General features: G+C 38.0%; 1 protein-coding gene across 4 annotated transcripts in view; it reads right to left on the bottom strand.

Annotated features, from left to right (window-relative positions):
• Positions 1–9776, bottom strand: part of UCHL1 (ubiquitin C-terminal hydrolase L1) — an 11178-nt gene extending 1402 nt beyond the window's left edge. Inside the window, exons 1-9 of one of the 4 annotated variants that reach the window (XM_015597499.2) lie at positions 9647–9759; positions 9522–9533; positions 8931–9059; positions 5924–6074; positions 3800–3885; positions 3675–3722; positions 2897–2963; positions 1940–1998; positions 1277–1494 (exon numbers count right to left, since the gene is read on the bottom strand). In XM_015597499.2, coding sequence (XP_015452985.1) covers positions 1453–1494; positions 1940–1998; positions 2897–2963; positions 3675–3722; positions 3800–3885; positions 5924–6074; positions 8931–9059; positions 9522–9533; positions 9647–9679 — 627 coding nt within the window. In that variant the 5' untranslated portion in view covers positions 9680–9759 and the 3' untranslated portion in view covers positions 1277–1452. Of the gene's footprint in view, positions 1–1276; positions 1495–1939; positions 1999–2896; positions 2964–3674; positions 3723–3799; positions 3886–5923; positions 6075–8930; positions 9060–9521; positions 9534–9646 lie in introns of those variants that run through there. The other 3 variants (XM_015597498.1, XM_025040295.1, XM_025040296.1) reach the window with 3 other exon arrangements.
• Between the last annotated feature and the right edge of the window lie 11131 nt (positions 9777–20907).

Below are 20907 nucleotides of genomic sequence, written 5' to 3'. Positions count from 1 at the left end.
ACTGACACTTACATTTTATTCTCTATCAGAATTTTTAATATACTGATATTCCAGGCCTTCCTTCCCCCACTTTACTTTCCAATAGGACCCCCACTGGTGCTAATATTCAGTGTGTGCTTTTGAAGAGAGAAAGCCATTTCCTGCACAATGAGTGGTAACCTAAATTCATTCACGTTGAGGATATTTGGGTTAAATTTATGTATTTTCTCATTGGCTTAACAATTTCGTTTATAGTTTAGGCAACCTAAAACATCTTTAACCATACAGAACCAAGCTGATTTAATAATTTTCATGAATTAAGATGCTGGTTTATAGTCATTTAATTTTAAATGAAATTCTAATTAGTTTAAAAAAAAAAAAAAGATTTACCTTCCTCACACCTCATAAATTCTACTCACATTAAGTTTTAGGTATCCAATGTGGGGCGCATTTTGTGTTATTAGTGTTAGATATGAGTTACATTAGAGCTTTATTAGAAGAACCAGAATCTTCTCCCAAATGGGTCACAACCAGAAATTTTGCTTCTGTTCTTACTCTCCCCCATAAGTAAATTCTGACTCTTTCTTGCAAATTGCCCCCATTCTCTTTCTCTAGGTCTAGTTCTCATTCTATATTACTATTCTCATATATCCTTTGAATATCCAGAATTAGCTCTAAGTGATCACAGGTGTGTATGACAGCAAACTGGAGAAAGTGACCCTCCTTCCTAGAGTGGCATATTTGGCCCACTAGCACCTTGAGTCGTCAGGTCCATGACATTCCAAAGACAAGCCTATTATACAGAAAGTCAATGTTATATAGTGACTAAGAGCACAGACTCCAGAGACAGCTGTCTAGATGTGAGCCATGATTCTTCCATTTAAGTCACTGACCTTAGGCATCACTTAACTTCTGCACTCTGGTTTCCTCATCTGTAAAATGTAAATAACACCCAACAGTATCCTTAGAAGGATTCTATATAAGCTGTAGGTCACTAAGAAGAGCATCTAGCACAGGGACAGCAAATTGCAGCCTGTGGGCCAAATCCGGCCTGCTGCCTGTGTTTGTGACTAGAGTTTCAGTGGAACCGCCACACACATTCATTTAACCCTTCTCTATGGGCTGCTTTGGAGCTGAAAAAGCAGAACTGAATACTTGCAGTGAGGCCATATGCCACATACAGCCTAAACCATCTTCTTCTATCTGGTTCTTTACAGAAAAAGTTTGTTGTCCGCCAGTCTGCACACAACATGTGCTGAAGAAAGATCAGCTGTTAGTGCTATAAATGAAGCAGTTATACCTTAACAGCATTTTTTTATTTTATCACGATTATGCAATTTTCCTTTATAACAGCAAACTGATTCAACTGTAGAGACTTGTTTTAGTGTGAAGAAGCCTAGGGTAGCCTAAGAGCCCCAGTCCAGAATTAAGAAGTTTCTGTAGTCACTTGTACCAAGATGGTTATAGTGATCTTCAAGTTCTTGTCAGGCATGTTTTGAATCTGCTTCTCTCATCCTGTAAGAGTGGACCATGTGGAAAGAAAGTGTTCCTGAAGTTACCTGCCTAATCAGAATCCTTAATACACCACCTACAAAACTGACCCAAATTCAGTAGCCTGGGAGGGATAAGGGAAGGTTCACGCTGCTGCTCCATTAGTCATCAGCTATGACGTAACCAGACAAGGGGGTGATGGTCACCTTACTTCCACAAAGAAACAAAGCAATGGTTTTCAGGCTAATTCTAACTATGGGCTGAAGACAGCGTACAATACAGATCAGTCAGGGCTGCTCTGAAAGATCCTATTTAAAACCATTTGCTATAAAATAAGATAAAATTACTAAGATGACCTGTAAGCCCCAAAGAATGTGATTAATCCAGATGCTTGGTGCTGGCTGTCCTTAGAATAAACAACTTGGCTAAAGAAACATGGGCCCTACTGAAGATGGATTCCAAAGCTTACCTGCAGCAGCAAGTCCTCTGAACTGCTGCCATGATTCACCGGAAATGGCATCCGTCCATCTGTAACAAAGACGCCAGGCATGTCAATTTTCTCTGCATGATTTCTGGCTCCTGTGCCTGTCCAGCCTAAAGGGAAGTTTAAAATTCTCCCGAATACCACTGCCACTCCCACAAAGGGAAGCCTGGTTATGAAGCAACAGGATAGAAAGAAGGTTCCAGTGTCCCTAGATTTCTATTCCAGGCAATCCTCATCTGTAAGTAACAAGATCACACAAGCTCAACTCAGCTTGTGAAGGGCTTGTGCCCCATCTCCTGGGAAGGACCACAGAACAAAAGTCAAATATAGTCTGAGGTGCAGGGAAGGTGGAGGCAAGAAGGGACCCTTGAGATTGCATCTGCCCCTCAATGACTGCCAGTTAGCCCTAAGTCTCCTTTACCCTTCTATGCCCATAGGCAGTGTCCTGACTTGAGACAACAGATGCAAGTCTTTCTCCATTAATAGATGACTCTCTTACAAGATGAATACCAGTTATCAAAAATGACTCCAACATGTCCAAACCATTTTTACATAAACAAGGTCATATTTTGGCATTTATCTTTTCCAAAGTATTCCTTATCTGAAAAGAATGATGCTAGAAGATAATCCTGTACTGATAGTGCTGTAGTGGAAGGTGGGAACAGAAAAACTGAATACACATGCATCCGACTGGTGGTGACCTAGAAGCTTTATTCTCCTGTGACTAAAGCCAGTAAGCCATTCATTTAGCAGGTCAGCTGCCTGAAGGGGGACGCTCATGGTAGGATAAAGGGTTAAGTGCCCCCAGAAAAATACCCAGTTGTTTTGGCTTCAAAAATAATATATTAAGTGCCATAAGTTACATGCCAATACTGTAAGAGGAACTAAGTGTGAAAGCATTCATTAAACTATGTTAGATTCCAAAAATGGAGTAAAACATACCAAGTTCATAGAGGTGGCCATCCACGTTATTAAAGAGAATAAAATGAAAATTCACTTTGTCATCGACCTGAAAGAAGAAATTTCTTTGAAAATGATTGTTTTATAAGAACTTAATTTGTTAGAAATATAATAAGTATATGAACTGACTTGCTTGTATATTTTTTAAGTTATTATAGCTAATAGTTATGTATTATCTATATACTAGGCCCTAATCTAATCTCATTAAAGTAGATAGACTGTAACTGTCAGAACTCTGTAACTTGTTTTTTACCGAGGAGGGAACTAAGGCTTAGGGAGGATAAGTATCTCATCCAAATTCAAGACTAGAAAGTGGCAGAGCCAACCGTCATAGAGGTACTGCCACTGATTTAAATCTAATGGAACAGTTGACTAGAAGGTTCTGTTCAGATTAATGGTACATATAAGCCTAAAAACTGTCAGTCCTTGTTGGTATACCTTACTATCCCCAACAGTCTGAGAAAATATCCGAAATGCTCAACTACTAAGAAGGGTGTTACTCACTCTACTAGACTCATCTGGATCTAAACAAAATACTATCAGTTTGAATTTACTCAAGACTATGTCAATTCCCAATTAGATCTGAGAGCCTTTTTTATGAACCAGTCTGGTCAACGTGTTATTTCAGTAGTTTTCTGATGTTAATTGGCCTTGGGTGGAAAACAACATTTAATGGGTTCCAGTAAGAGGTTCCTGCATATATTTCTGGGAAAACACAGGTGACTCCTGGGTGGTCTGGCTGATTTGCATTTGCGCTTACCCGACACTGGCCTTCCTGAGCCACAGCATCATGGGCTGCCTGAATGGCCTGCAGAAGAGAAAATCCTTAATGCAAAAACTTCCCAGAGTTATTGAAAAGTGATGCTCCTAAAGTTCTTTTCCTACCTCATTCTTTTCAAAGCATTTTGCTCTGTCTTCAGGGGACAACTTCTCCGTTTCAGAAAGAAACTGTCTCAGGACTGACCCATCATCTTTAAAAAAAAAAAATGCACATATTAGTATACATAAAATAATGCAAACGATGCATGTTACTACTGATTTAAGCTGTTGTATAAGCTGGTCATATTTAGCGACCTGAATCTTTACAATGACCCCCAAGGATGTGGATAAATTGTCCCATCTTCCCCAGCCTCTTTTTCCCCACCACTCCCTACTCAGTGCATTCAAGCTAGAGATCTCACCATTCCTCCCATGTGCAAAGCTTTCTTGCCTCTGCTCCTAACCATTCCCACACCTCACACTTATCTCTCAAATCTCTTATCATCACTTTGGTATAGAACTTATCCTTTTGTAACACATATTTGTGAGATTTTTAGTGTCATAAAGACAGGAACTGTCGTACCTATTACTATACCTACAGCACCTAGCAATGAACAGTTAATGTGTATTGCAGACATACACAATAACATTCTAATCTAATAATGGTCTCAAACCAAGATTTTTATTTCAAGGTAGAAAATGCAAGCTTATCAATACAGGTATCCAGACAGACATTAGCTTAAGGATTTTAACAGAAATGTTAAGAGCCAAATAGTGTGGCCTAGAGACAACTGACTGGCTGACAGTTAGTATAAGTGTTTTGCTGTTGCTCAGTGTGGATAAGTCTAGGAGACACCGACTACACAGCTAGAGCAAGAGTGACTTGTATTTCAGAAGACCTCGATTTGGACTTTCAGCTCTCAACTTAAAGTAAATTTGTTAAACTGGGACCATTCAAAATTTAGAAGTGACAGGAATCCATTTAACTTTATGACGGCTGTGATTCAGATTAAGCCTTTGGCACTATCATGTCCCTGGTTACAAAAGAATTACTGTATCTCTGCTGACCTCAAGAACATAGTACTCTTAAGTGAGAATTACTGCAGAAAAATAGAAGGAATCAAGCTACAACTTTTTAACATGGCCAAGTCAAGTTAATATTTGAAAAAGTAACTTTTAGAAGATCTGGATATTTATGGCCAAGAAAACCTTTTTTTTTTTTTTTTTTAATTTCAAAAGTATACCAGTAGTAGCTAGTCTTGGCCACATTTTCCTTGGTTTTTTTTTTTTTTTTTTTAAATGTATCTGACCTGCTAAAAGGAAGAGTGTGGACTATTAGTTGAAATTATTTAATCCTTAGCCACCTCACCCATTGTTTAAATCAGATTACTGCCACCTATTTCGGTAAATAAATTTTTATTGGAACACAGCCATGTTCATTGGTTTACATATTGTCTATGGCTGCTTTTGCACTACAAGGGCAGAGACCATATGGCCCTCAAGTTTGCAAGATTTACTCTGGCCTTTTAAGAAAGTTTGCTGACCCCTGACCTAAGTCAGACAAAATGACCATGTATTTTAACATATTTTAGAGCTATTAATTGTGCGTATGATAAAATTAAGACTCATTCATTTCTTTTACATCATCCACAACATCCACTGAAAGTGGGTTAAAGTCCCTAACCTGACTTTGTTCACAGTTAGATCTTTCAAGGTTTCAACCTGTTGCTATGCCTCCCTGCAAGAACTTGCACACTGTATGCGTCTGGCTGCTCTAAACTGTTTTGGTCCTCCTGTTGCTTATGAGACACAGCACCATTAAAGACAGGTCCTAACTGTTGATGTTTTATGGCTTAACACCATCTCTAACTTTTCAGAACTGTTGCGAATTGAACAGGAACACATGAGAATGATGACAGTAATCGGTCCAAAAGAATGTTCTTTATTCTTCACCTCAGACGCAACTAAGCTGTCTGCAGATGGAAGAGCACATGCAGGAAGGCAGTATAAAACTAAGGATCACACTCATTCTTCCTCTAAGAAGCCAAACCATGCTTAGAAAATGAGTTTCCTTCCTTTAAAAGAGAGAAACAAGAATTCACCCACTGATTATCTCTGGATAAGTAAGTTTCAAAAATTTTGAAGGCAATGATATTGCTGAATAGACCCTTATGGGATTTGTTTGGAATGAAGAGTTACATTTAACTAGAAGTCAACTAGAGGATGACTGGCCTCAAAACTCACACTTACCAAATTCTAGTTTGTCTTGATTATTGGCCACTGCGTGTATAAGTCCGATGGTACCACAGGAGTTCCCAATGGTCTGCTTCATGAAGTATACTTTGGGGCTGACTTCTTGTCCCTTCAATTCTTCAATCTGTTTTTTCCTGAAGTTCTCATGCTGTGGACGTAAAAAACATGTTAATATCTCAAAATGAAAATGTAGAGAACAGATGGCAGCACAGCAAGTTCTACCACTTAAATGGAAACACAAGTAGGATGTATGACCAGGAGCCTTGACTCTAGGTGCAGGCCAATGCCCAGAGAATGGCCTGTCTGCCTCCCACACCCATACCAGCCCATGGGGTTCTGAGAGGTTCTGAGGCTCCACCCAGATGCTGCAGTGCAGTAACAGCCTTGGATATTGCCCAAGGCTTTGTCTAGACACCACTGCAACATTTTAGCTAGAAATGGATGGTATCACAAAGTCAGAAAAACAGACAAGTTCATTATATAACATAGGAATCTCAAACAGAAATATAAAGAGCCACATAATTTTCTTCTTTTAAGGTCAACAATGGCTGTATGTCACATGGGCATCCCAATCAAGCTTTGGTCAATTTAACACCCAAAAAGAACACCAGCCAGATTATGTCCCACTATTCTTTAAAGTTTTATCTATTCTATCCAAGTATACTTTTCAAAACAAAGCAAGCCTGAACTGTTAAAAAGAGCAATTCTTAAAAATTATTCCCTTTTTTAGGAAGGAAAGACAACTGGTCTAAGGTGCTGGCTGTGATCTCACAAAAACTCTTCCTCATCCTACAAGAGGATGATGTGACATTGTTTGTCCTTGCCAATTATAATTTGAGGACAGATTAGCGATGGAGGGGAGGAAAGACCCCAGTAAATGAATGAGACTAGAGGTAGTTTTCCTCAAAGCATCCATCAGTCCTTTGTACAGTAACTTAGTAGGCTTGTCTGAACTTTTCACTAATGAGTTTTAAAGACCATACAGGTATGACTTCTCAGATAAAAGCAGGGTGCTAATGTAATAGAAATATTAATTTCCCATAACTAGTATAATTTGGATAGAACACCAGAAGCAGATTTCCAATTCTAGTAGGTTTCTATTATATGAGACTAAAGTTGAAGCCTTGTCTGTGGCACCATGAGAGGAATGTGATCTCTTGTCCTACAAGATTAACTTAAACTCCAACTAATAGGCAGTTCTAGCATTCTGTATCTACCAGACCCTTGAACTGAGTTACTTATTGACTATTAAAGCTTTTCACTTTTCTACGTTAATTAAAAAAAAAAAAAATCGGGATAGCACCATCCTTTAGGGTTGTTTGAACACTTGCATGGACATACTTCTATAAATATTTCATTATTACTTAAAATTAATGTTTTAGAAGTGGTCCCTTTAGGATTTCATAATATTCTTAGACAAAAGTGGATGCTTTCTAAACTGACATCAGTTTGGATGTCAAGCAAAAAACTTCGATTTCTTTAAATTTGCTTCCATGCTTAGCCCAGTAGGTGTTTTGTATCACAGAATAGGTGCTCAATAAATCTGATAGACTGAACTGGACTTAAAGGATTAAGTATCAAACTCTTTCAGACATATAAAATATTCAAACCAGAATGTTCTCTAACAAGAACCGCTTAATCCAGCAAAAGGAGACCAGTGAGCTTTTGAAAGACAAACTCGCTGCACCACTGTCTCCCAGAGGCTGTGCCTCTGAAAGCTGCTCAAAACCTCTGAGTCATCATGGTTCCTCTAAGAAGAACGCTCTGAGAGGGGCTCAAATGAGACAGACGAGATGGCGTTTGATTTGGTCAATAGAGAAGCAAATTTGACCTGCAATTATTTGGCAGCTCCGTTTTTATCTAAGACTTTGGCAATAAAAAACATGTCCGTGAGATTATCCTAATTAGCTTTAATAAGGTTTTTTTTAACCCACAATACTTAGCCCATTTACAGGGGGAACACTTGGAACTTCCCATAGGGCTTAATTTATGTTGAGGATGCTTCTAGAACACCCAGCCTTAAGATGGTGCTTCAGTTAAGCTGTGTTTGTAATGATGCCCAAAATGCTAATGTCTCATGCCTCAAGCTTTCTAAAGGAAGTTTCAACCACTCCCAAATCAGGGATCAAGTGACAGCAAGAGGAGACAGACAATATCATGCTAATTAGTGGAATTCTACACATCACAATTATTCCAGCGACCTTTTTATATCTGATGCTCAGTCTCTGAGGTACAAATATCCACGTACACTTATAGGAAGACCATCTAAAAGGAAATGAAAAGGTCTTTCCAAGACTACTTTACTGCCAACCTATTTCATTTAGCTACAAGGTCGGAGAGGAAAGAGGATAAAAGAGGTGGAAGAAGGTTCTCACACAGGAGCAATACACAAATGATTAAGATTTTTTTAAAGCACACTGGAGAGGCTAAAATCCAAGTGTGCATGTTGTAGGAAATGGAGGAGTAGGAAGACTCCCGAGTCCACCGGAGACCCGGGCAGTTAAGGTGGAAAAATTAAAGAACTTGGTTTTTTTGCGGAAATTTAGGCAAGCCTGTGCCCCTCCATTCAGTAGCAAGGCGGGAGTCTGAGAACCAAATAATAATCTGACAGGTGACAGCCCTTAAAGGGAAACGACCAGCCAGCCCATGTCTTGGCATGGAAGGCTCAGAAATGCCTAGGTTCAAGTGAACTCATGAGTAGGATAAATTATTTCCCTGGATAACCGGGATGATAAAACAGATGCTCTTTCTCTTCTAAATTTAAGACAATGCTGGATGCATGAGCAAGGAGGCAGTAAGCTCTATTATAACAAGAGCCCCAATGAGTAGGTACTTCCAAAGTGCGGGCTCCTCCCTCTATTCTCCACGGGGAGGGGGCAGTTTGCCAAGTCTGGGCGCCAAGGCCAGGTGCGGAGGGGAGTCGGGAGTCAACAATGTTCTCAACGCCTCACTCGGGATAGAGAAAGGCGCTCATGGTCTGCGAGGCCCGGGCCCCGCGCCCTACCTGGGCCGTGAGGGGAAACAGCAACAACAGCGCGCAGGCAGGCGCAGGCACCGAGCTCAGAGCCTCATCCTCCAGCCCCAGCACGTCCACAAAGCGCCACTGGCCGGCGACCCCCAGCCGGGCCAGCACCTGCGGAGAGGAGACAAGACGGCCAGGCCCGCGGAGACAGTCAAGTGGTGGGGGCGGGGCCGGCTCGGCACAATGTGCGCCCCCACGCGAGCTTAGGAGGAGTCCCCGACCCACACCCCGCCGGAGCGATGACACAGCACAAAGCGCGGCCCACACGTGGCTCTCGCGAAGCCCTGGCGCACGAGTCGGCTCGGCCCTCTCCACGCCCTCGGGAGCTCGGCCGGGCGCTCGAATCTGGGCGCAGTCTCCTCCTCCTCCTCCATCCATCCCCCACCAGTTTCGCAGCTTCACCTCCGCCCCCGATGTAGGGGCAGAGGGGGGTTGTCCCGACCGCGCCCCCGCCCGCCGCTGCTGGACCGCACAGGGCGTCGCTACGTCCCTGCGAAACGGCCGGAGCCGGTGGGCGCCTCCGCCTTGGCGCTTCGGGGGAGGGGGACAGAGGCCGCACGAGTCGCCACTCACTTTGTTCAGCATCTGAAAGGCAAATGCAAAAAATAGAAAAATAAAACCAGTCAGCGATATGGCTGCCTGGCGAGGGCTGACCCTCAGTCCTGTGTTCCCCAAGCCACGGTGCACCTGACGCTCACCTCGGGGTTAATCTCCATCGGTTTGAGCTGCATCTTCGCGAACCGAAGAAGAAACCTAAGCACAGAAAAGAGCGAAAACAGCAAGTGGAGCCGCCCAGGCTGCCGCTATAAAGCGCCGGCCTGACGCACTGTGGGTGCCTGCGCAGGGGGATCGGGGCAAAACCAACGAGGGGGGAAATGGTCAGTCGCAGCCAAATGGGCACGAATCCCCCCTATGCGCAGCGCAGAGTGGTACGGCCGGACCCCCAAACCTTGCAGTCTCACTTGCTGGTGAGATAATCTGGTGGTTGTGGAGATGGGTTTTGTTGGTGGGTGTTCCTTGATTGTGTGGAGCAGTCCTTTTGGTGGAGTCTAATTTTTTTTTTTTTTTTGCGAAGTTTTTGGAAACCCTTTCTTTCTACTATCCCAATTACCCGAAGTTCAAGGTTTCTGAAGCGTTAAGAAAATCCCAAATTCAACAGGTATATATTTAATATAAATATAAATAGACGTCTCCCAAATCTCGCCGCAGTTTGCATTGGACCTTAGTGAATGCATCCTCCATGTTAAATTACACCGGTAGCGAGGTTCGTTTTTAATTGACTGCCTAGAATAAAACATAGTCTGAAATATAACAGATATTGCATTACCAATGCTGATGTAATATGACTCCCAGGGGAAGACTTGATTGGTCATGGAGAAGCTGTAGAAGCTGGAGGATGTGAGCATAAAAGACAGAAAGGCAGGCGGTAGGAGGCTTTAGGAAACAGATCCAGGGAAAAGACAGGTATGATTTCGAGACTAAAGGATGTAAAAGGAAAAGCATTTGTAAAAGAATAGAAGCCTTGAGAAAGAAAATTGAGTTAAAAAAAAAAAATACTGTGAAAAAGAAAGAATGGCAATTCAAGAAACCACTCTGCTCTCTAATGATCTCAGGTGAGGTTTGTTTTCTATACCAGTATATTTAAAAGATTGAGAGAGAAAGTATATGAGGAAGGATGAATAAAAAGAGGGACAGAAATATGTAAGAATAGTGTTGACAGGAAAGCTAAACCTCTGAATTCAGTGGGGCTTACACAAATACTAAGGAAACAGGAAGGTTGAGTATTTTTTAAAACATGCTCAGAACAAAATAATGATGGCGAAGGAGAAGATGTACTATTTAGGAGTCCAAGTTAACAGATGACAGAGAAAAGGGAGGGAATCTACACTTTTGAAGTTATTACCTCTGCATTGGATCAATGCATCAGGTCTTCTGCATGTCATCACATTTAATCCTCAGCTTATCCAATGAAGAAACTCTCATAAGTGCGATTTTACAGATCAGAATCCAAGGCTTAGAGAGGTTAATTTGCTTATAGTCACAATGGAAAAGTAAAACGGATGTAAACCCTAGTAAATTGGACTGTAGGAGTGTATTCTGTATCCAAGGTTTCACTAAATTCCACTTCTATTTTCTTCCCATTTTACTCATCAGAAAAATGACCTTCACAGAGAAAATGAGAGATAAAAACCATTAATAAGAATTTAATGGAAGAGTTTTATGATATGTAAATTATACCTCAAAAAAAAGGTGTTTTTTTTTTAAAGACAATGATTTAAAAATCAAGAAAGTTAAATGGGTAGTAGAAGAATATCTACCTATGTTGAATGAGTTCTTGCCTTTAGAGACAAATTACATCCCAGTCTACTTCAATTATTCAACAAATACTGACTAAGCACCGACTGTGTGATGGGCACTGAGCTTAGAATTGGGGATACAAAGGTAAACACAGTAAATAAACATGGAAATTTCCCTCATAGAGCTTTTATCAGTAAGAAGAGTGGTGTGAAAGGGTGCAGAGCTGTGGAGCACCTGACCTATCGCAGAGAATCAGGAAGACTTCCGGAAATGACATTTAAGATAAGGGCTGATGAATAGGTAGAAGTTAGCAAGTGACGGTTATTACCAAAATAAATAGTAAAAGTGGTTATGAAAACACTATGAGAACTCTTTGTTAAAGGCATTAATTCATTCACTCAACAAATATGTATATAAATTAAGTGCCTACTATGAGCCAGGAAATATCAGAGCAACTCCCTGCTTGTGAAGAGATGCCAGAGATTGGCCATGAACAAACATTATCCTGATCTTAAAAAAGAAAAAAAAAAGATGTGTGGGGGGAATGTACTGCTGAAACTACAGGCCAGGAAATTTGATATCAGTCATTAACCAAATTCTAGGACTCAGAATTTGTGAACTCTTGGAAAAAATAGAATGTTTGTATTTAGGACAGTTATGTCAGCCAGTGCTTATCTCCTTTTCTTTTGGGGTTACGCTTCTCATTGTATTCTTCATGCTTCCTGGGTTGGTGTTAACTGATAGTGAAGTTGAAGTGATTTTAAAGCTTATTTAAATTATTCTACCTTAAAAAAAAAAAGCACTGCTGAACAGAATAATCTCAACCTGCAGCTACCTGGTCATGGTTTTAACCCTGTCTTGAGCAGTTTTATTAGAGCAGAGAGATAGAGCGTGCATGCATTGCAAGTGAGCATAAGCAATTAAATGGCAGAATTATGCTATTTAGAAAAATGAATTAAAAATCAAACGATGAAATTTAATAGAGATTTTAGTGATAGTTGTACACTCCTATGAATATACCAAAAAACTTTAAATGGGTGAATGTATCTCAATAAAGCTGTTAAAAATTCAATAGGGATCTATGTGAAGCTCAGCACATAAATTATCATGGTAAAGTTGATCTTTATATTCACTTTTTTCTTGATTCTATGGTTATGAAAGATAGTTTATATTACTTTATATATGATAGATTATAATAATGTAAAATGGATTATATAGTATGAATATGAAATATATCAAGTGAAAAACAAGTCATAACATTTTTATTATAACCATTTAAAATGAATACACAAAGATCAGAAGGAAAAACATTTTTAAAAATCAAACATTTAGGGTAAACACGGTGCAGACCTGTTATAGATGGAGAAACAAAATCAATGAATAAGTTGTCTTTCATAAATGCAGATGTTATTTCTGATCACCAGCAGTAGGATTTTTAATCATAAGTATTATTTTTCTAGTAATAATGAAAATTTAGGATAGACCCTTTAGAAACTACCTTTTTAGGATTCTGATAACTAATAAGACAGAGATTAGACTATTCTTGGCTGGTCAGTTCTACAGTATTGTGAGAGTCGATCCTGAAGGTTCGTACCCAGTGGTTTTATAAGCACTAATTTTGTATTAAATCCCTTTCTATTTAAAATATCGAGAGTAGTTTTGGACTCCTGTATTGGTATACTGCATGCATACCAATAATGGTGCATGAGATGATTTTAGGTGAATCACAAACATGTAAGAGTTATTTATTTTAATGTATATCATAAAAGCTATATGTTCTTGTATATGTATATAATTAGGACATCAAGTTTGTGATTTTACAGATGTTAGATCTAGGCAAGTCTAACATATACTAAGCAAATAGTCTTATTGGTCTATAAGGAAATTGCAAAAATCCTAGAAGTCATTCACAAATCTCAAAGATAGGAAAATACTGTTCCAGTGACAAAAGACTCTTACGAGTTAAAGGGGCAGAATATACAGTGTATTTATGAAGGCATGACACTCAAGGACTGAAACAATGCTCCCCAAATATTTTGAGGAGTGAGATTTCTGCCTGAAGTCAGAAGTTACCCAAAGAGGGAGATGAGGAAAGAAAGAATGCTAGCTTCTTTTTGTTATACAAAGGACATTGTATCTTTTATCCCCATTGAATTCTCATACTAATCCTCTAAGATCCATATTTCTACCTTAATTTTGCAGGTGAGTAAACTGAGGCCTCAGAGAGGCTATTTAATTTGCTAAACTTCACATGGCTATTAAGTGTACAAGTCCAGGTTTCAACCCAACCTCATCTGATTTCAAAACTTGTGCCTGTTCAACTCTCCTGCCTACTACCAGCTAAATAAAGCCCAGCTCTGCAGCCTTAGTCATTACCACTAGAAATAAGTGTTAAGCTTAGCCACTGCGAAGAAAGAACTTAAATGATTTCTGCAATGTCCAGGGCCAGAGCAGTTCACCTAGCTCTCTGATAAGCATGGATCACTTTGAGATCTAAGGGTCTAGTTTGAATTTATAATTAGCATGACATTAATTATTGACAGCATACTTCCTCAACATTTTTAAACTTCCTTGGCAATGTCTCTGTCAATAATGTATCCCCAGAAGTGAAGTTCTGACATCAGATATTTTTGAAGTTAAAAATAACACAATAAAAATGATATATAATGCATAGGAATTACCACACTTAGTTCCTATGATAAAGTCAATTTTTCTCCTGTTTCCTAAAAGCGGTTCCTTAACTGGGTAGTCATAAGTACACCTGAAGGAAAAAAGATAAAAGTTGCAAGTACTCTGAAGGAGAATACATGTTTTCATTGTAATGTACCTTACTTCATATATTCATGTATTCATGTATTCACTCAACAATTTTTGAGTACCTACTATGTGCCAGACACCACAATAGGTTGTCCTGGTTTGGGGGTGGGGTTAGCAGACGACAAACGTAAGGCATAGACTATGGTTCCTAGCTTTTTAAATGTTATCAATTTTCAGATATATCATCAATTTAAGAGCTGTATTTATGAATTGGAAGGCATTTGTTTACAAAATGTTTAAACATGAACAACATGTGCATCTTAGAAACAAGGAAACACTGTCCTTTTTCATCAAGCTCTTCACAGTGTTCAGGACAGCTAGCAGCACACACTGTCCACAATGAAAGATAAATGTCTTATGTTCCAAAAGTAGAGAAGGTCTGAAGACATAGGAAAAAGATGACATAACTGATGGTAAATGAGAGGTGCACTCGGTACAAGTGATAGAGAGATCCTGCCCTAGTGTCCCTCAGTTATTATTCTTGTGAAGTTGTAAAATTGGAAATCAGAGGACTTTGGTGGGCCTAGATCAGCCACTAATGGCGTGAACATAGGCAGGTTAATTAATTTATCTGCATCTCAGATTACATGAACACTGAGATTTCTTCCAATTCTAGAATACTAAGGACACTGGGCAGTGGAATTTAAAAGATATATAGATTCAATCATATACAAATTTGGGTTAAGTCTACTTTTATCTCTAATTCCTTACTTTTACCAATAGGCCCTTTAAATTTAATTAAGACATAACAAACAAGATTTATCAGTTAAAATTGGTGTGCTTCAGAGCTATTTGTCACATATTTATTTTTACCAGGAGATGAGCAAATGAAGAATATGACAAGCAGAAAAAATTTAAATCTATAGATATACAGGAAGAAACATTTTTTGAGAACACTGCTGAGTTCTAACCAAGCATTTTTTTTCCCCAGAATCTTTAGAGTGAATAAATCAATATATAGATGTTTAGTGCCTTGGTCTTACCTGGACACTTAGCTAAGAATATGAAGCGATTTAAAAAGAAAAGAAAAGAAAAGGAACATCTGAACAAGTTAAATTGAAAAAAAAAAACCCAAACTCATAACCCATAAATCCACGACCGTAAGAAATTTACAGTTTAATTTCTCCACAAATTCAATCCAATACTTCATCATTTCTGTAGCAAACTCTTTTGGGTTCCAAATTAAAATTTATTCTTTTCCTCCTTCCTAATCTGGCTGCCCACTATTCTATCTCCAACTCCATACCACTTTTTCAGACCCCAGATCAAATCTATTTTCTTTTGGGGGATGAAGGGAGGAGGAGGAGAAAGGCAGGTTGTCCCTGGAGATCACCTTTGCCTCTTGTGAGACCAGCAGCGTTTCAAATAGTGTGTCCTGTGTAGTGTATTAGTAGACCTTCCGAGCACTGGGTAAGCCATAATGCCAGAAGCAAATATCTTGTTGTTTCTTTTTATCAGCTACCAGTTTCACTGGCAGCCCCTACTCCTTAAAAACTGCCCTTGTGAAAACTAACCAGAACTGAGCCTCATTGCTACCTCAGTAAGGGAACTCTGATCCCTTAAGGAGAGTGAGAAGCACATTGTATCTCAAGAAGCAAAAATAAAAAGAAATTGCTTTGTATCTCAAAAAAGACAAATTAAACACATTGTATCTCTTAAAGGAAAAATAAAAAAAATTCATGTTTAGATATAAGCAGTGGAACTGTAGAACACAGAGAACCAGGAAAGATTTTAGAATCAGCCATTAAAAAATAAATGAAAATTACATCAGTCTCCTCAATGGCAACAAAGGAAAATAAATGATAGTGGAATACCTCCACGTCTTGAGAGAAAATAACAGTCATCCTTGAATTTCATATTCAGCAAAACTATCTTTCAAAAACAAAGATGAAACTAATTTATATATAAATAGAAGCTGAGTAAACTGTCTAGAGACCTGTACAAAATAAGCTAAAGGATGCAGAGAAGAAAATGATTTAGTAGATGGTCTGAGAAAAAGGATTAAAATAATATTCAGTGGAAGCATGTATGTAAATCCAAATAAATATTTATGTATAATAATATCTAGTTTATAGTATTAATAAAGAGAATAATAGTACCAAAATACTGTTCTGCATAATAATAAGTATAATGGGAGAAAAAGTCAATGTGAGTAAAAGTATTCAAGATTCTTTACTGTTCTGGCAGAGGTTAAGAAATTATTTAACTTTAGGCTTTATTAAGTTAGTCATGGTAACATCTCAAGAGAAATTAATGAAGAAAAGAAAAAGTATATAATTCCAAACAATTAGCAATAGAATAAGGGGAAAAAACACTATTAAACTCCCCAAATGGCAAGATAAGAGAGGGGAAAAAGCATAGAAAATCTAGGACAAATAGGAATAACAAGGTAAAACAGGGAAAACCAGACAAAAGTCTGAATAAAAAAATCATACTGTGTATTTGTAAATGGACTAAGATGTTTTATCAAACTAGATTTTTAAAATCTAGATATGTGCTATTTTTAAGAGATATGCCCAAAACATAAGGATATGGCAATTCTGAAAGTAAGAGGAAGGGTGAAATCTTTCCAGAATAAATGTTAACTAAAGAAACCTAGTATAATTATATTGATATCAGCATAATAGATTGTTAAGCAAAGCATTATTAGAGATAGGGAACATCAATATGATTATTTAATTCACCAGGAAGATATAACAATTCTAAAATTGTATGCTCCTAGTAAAGTGTAGCCTCAAATGTGTAAAACAAAAATTGATAGGACCACAAGGGAAAATAGATAAATCCACTATCACCATGAACCCACCTGTCTCATTTATAAATAAAACCAACAATACAGTAAGGAGTAAGGTTCCCAGTTAAACCGTTTGTGTGATTTTTCAGGTCTGACCATAAGCAATTACAACGGCTTTATCTGGCCGGCCTCCTAGTGGAAAGGTGCCCATCCCATCAGAGTTGGGGCACACCAATGCCTTGCAGCCTCTCAGAGGAGTTGCAGTCAAGGGCTCAGGCCCCTCTGGCCACTCATGCTCCTTTGAATATTTACATTCCTAGTCCCTGAGCCTTTATTTCTAGGTCTCTTTATCTTAGACTTAGGCAGAGGTCTTCTTCAGGTGCCTCTGCTGAGGCCTAATGGAAGTGAAGGGGAAACCTTGAAGGCCCTTTTACTCAGGCTGCCTCAGTACCTTTCCACTCCTAGACCTTCCCCCTTGCCTTCACCCTGATCTCAACGTCCCTAAAACTATTGGAGTCTTTTGTTCCTGGGCTTCCTGAACAGTCAGATGACATTCACATCTACTATCTGAACTTGACTAGTGCACCATTACATGGGGGAAAATAGAAGAGAGCCTGTACTTTCTCCTGTTTAGCCTCTTGCTTATACCATAGCATTAAGTGATTAAAGGCTTACCTCTTTCATATTTGGTTTGTTGCTTTAATTAACTACTCTTGACACCTGGCAATTCAATTTCTCTCTCCCTCTCTCCCTCTTGCCCTTTCTCCCTCTAGCTATTTCCCTCTCCCCTGGCTCAGCTGGCTGAACTCCTGACATGTAGATTTAAATAAAAAATTGAACACCACAATTAACAATTTTAATCTAATGACATATATAAAAATCTGTACCCAGCAATTTAAAAATGTGCATTCTTCTCAAGCATTCATGGAACATTTATTAACATTAATTAAGTATCTAGTAATGAAGCATGACTCAACAAATTTTACAGAACCAGTATTAAGCAGACCATGTTTTCTAATTGAATACAATTAGTTCAAATAAAAATAAAGTGACAAATGAGATTTATAAAATAAACTTTGGAAATTAAAATGCATAATCTTTAGTAAATCATGGGTCAAAGTAGAAATCCTAATTGAAATTTGAAAATATTTAGAACTAAACAATAATAAAAGTTTAAATATCAAAATTTATGAGATTCAATTAAAGTAATATTTGATAAAATTTACAAAAGAAAATACTTATATTGGAAAAGAAGAAATGTGGAAATTTAGTGAGCTAAGTATCCAACTTAATTTAGAAAAAGGACAACAAAACAAAATGCAAATAGAAGAAAGATAATAATGAGGAGAAATAGATAATACAGTAAAATACAATAGAGATGATCAACAAACAAAAGTTGGTTTTTAAAAAAGTTTAATAAAATAGACAATCATCTCAGGATTTATGGAGGAAAAAGAGACAAAAATAGGCAATATTAAGGATGTAAAATGGGAACATAATTACATATACATTTTATATTTTATTTTTATGTGTTTAATTTACTCTTTTATTTTAAGTTTATTGGAATAACATTGGTTAATACAATTATATAATTTTCAAGTGTACATTATCATGTGACATCTGTATATTCTACTATGTGTTTACCACTCAAAGTCCAGTTTCTTTAAGCTACCATATATTTGATACCCTTTACCTACTTCGTCCTCCTCATATCCTCCTATATTTGACCCCCTTTACCCCGTCTATCTCCCCCAACCTCCGCTACCCCACTACTAACCACTACTCTATAGTCCTCTGGTAACCACTAGCTTATAGTCCATGTCTATGAGTCTCGTTTGTTTGAGCTGTTAGTTTCTTGCTTTTAGGTTTGTATCCCACATATAAGTGATATGTGATTTTCAACTTTTTCTATCTGGCTTATTTCACTTAGCATAATTATCTCAAGGACCATCCATGTTGTCACAAATGGAACTATTTCATTTCTTCTTATGGCTGAGTAATATTCCATTGTATATATGTACCACTGCTTCTTTAGCCAATCATCTATCATAGGACATTTCAATTGCTTCTATGTCCTGGTCACTGTGAATAATGCTGCTATGAACGTCGATATGCAAATATCTTTTCGGATACGAGTTTTCAAGTCTTTTGGGTAAATACCCAGGAGAGGGATTGCTGGATCATATGGTAGATCAATTCTTAGTTTTTTGAGGAACCTCTATACTGTTTTCCACAGTGGCTGTCCCAATTTGCAGTCCCACCAGCACTCCGTATCCTCTCCAACATTTGTTATTACTTGTCCTGTTGATTATAGCTATTTTAACAGGTGTGAGATGCTATCTCATTGTGGTTTTGATTTGTATTTCTCTAATAGCTAGCGATATTGAGCATCTTTTCATATATTTCTTGGCCATTTGTATGTCCTCTAGGGAGAAGAGTCTGTTCAAGTCCTTACGTTGTTGACAGTTTCTTTTGCTGAGCAGAAGCTTTTTAGTTAGATGTAGTCCCATTCATTTATTTTTGCTTTTACTTCCCTTGCTTTCAAGGTCAAATTCATAAAATCCTCTTTAACCCAAAGTCCTTGAGTTTAATTCCTATGTTTTCTTCCATGCATTTTATTGTTTCAGGTCTTATGTTCAGGTCATTAATCCATTTTGAGTTAATTTTGGTGTGTGGTGATAAGACAACCGTCTAGTTTCATTCTTTTGCAGGTGGCTTTTCAGTTTTCCCAGCACCACTTATTGAAGAGGCTTTCCTTTCTCCACTGTCTGTTTTTGGCTTTTTTGTCAAAAATTATTGGCCCACATAAACATGAGTTTACTTCTGGACTCTCGATTCTGTTTCACTGGTCCGTGTGTCTGTTTTGCTGCCGATACCATGCCGTTTTGATTACTATCACTTTGTAATATAATTTGAAGTCAGGAAGAGTGATTCCTCCAGCCTCGTTCTTTTTTCTCAGAATGGCTTTGGCAATTTGGGGTCTTTTGTGCTTCCATATAAATCTGATGATTTTTTGTTCCACTTCTTTAAAAAATGCCAATGGGATTTTGATGGGGATTGCATTAAATCTGTATAATGCTTTAGGTAATAAGGTCATTTTAGCCATGTTGATTCTTCCAATCCAATAACGTGGAATATCTTTCCATTTCTTTGTATCTTCTTCGATTTCTTTTAATAGGGTCTTATTGTTTTCATTACATAAGTCATTCACTTGTTTCATTAAATTTATTCCTAGGCATTGTATTCTTTTTGTTGCAATTGCAAAAGGAATTTTTTCTTTCACTTCTTTTTCTGACGCTCCATTATTAGAGTATAGGAACACTTTTTGAACGTTGATTTTGTATGCAGAGACTTTACTGTATTTGCTTATTGTTTCTAGTAGTGTTCTTGTGAAGTCTTTAAGGTTTTCATGTCATCCACAAATAGTGACAGTTTAATTTCTTTCTTTCCTATTTGGATGCCTTTTATATCTTTCTCTTGTCTGATTGCACTTGCTAGGTCCACCAATGTCATATTGAATAAGAGTGGCGATAGTGGACAGCTTTGCCTTGTTCCTGATCTTAGAGGAAGGTGTTTAGTTTTTCACCATTAAGTATAATGTTGGCTGATAGTTTGTCATAGATGGCCTTTATTATGTTAAGGTATTTTGATATTGTTATTGATATTGTTAAGTGTTTTGATTATAAATGGATGCTGTATCTTGTTGAAGGCTTTTTCTGCATCTATTGATATGATCATATGATTCTTATTTTTAATTTGTTTATGTGGTATATCACATTAATCGATTTGCATATGTCGAACCATCCTTGTGCCTCTGGGATAAAGCCCACTTGATCATGGTGTATAATCTTTTTAATATGTTGCTGTATTCGGTTCGATAGTATCTTGTTTAGGATTTTTGCATTTGTGTTCATGAAAGGTATTGGTCTGTAGTTTTCTATTTTTGAGTTATCTTTACCAGGTTTTGGTATCAGAGTAATATTGGCCTCATAAAATGAGTTGAGAAGGATTGCCTCCTCTTCGGTTTTATGAAGAGTTTGAGGAGAATCGGTATTAAATCTTCTTTGAATGTTTGGTAGAATTCACTGGCGAAGCCATCTGGTCTTGGAC

This window comes from Pteropus alecto, unplaced genomic scaffold, assembly GCF_000325575.1.
Source record: "Pteropus alecto unplaced genomic scaffold, ASM32557v1 scaffold57, whole genome shotgun sequence".
NCBI lineage: Eukaryota > Metazoa > Chordata > Mammalia > Chiroptera > Pteropodidae > Pteropus > Pteropus alecto.
The sequence above is the reverse complement of the archived record's forward strand: the minus strand, read 5'-3'. Positions and strand labels throughout refer to the sequence as shown.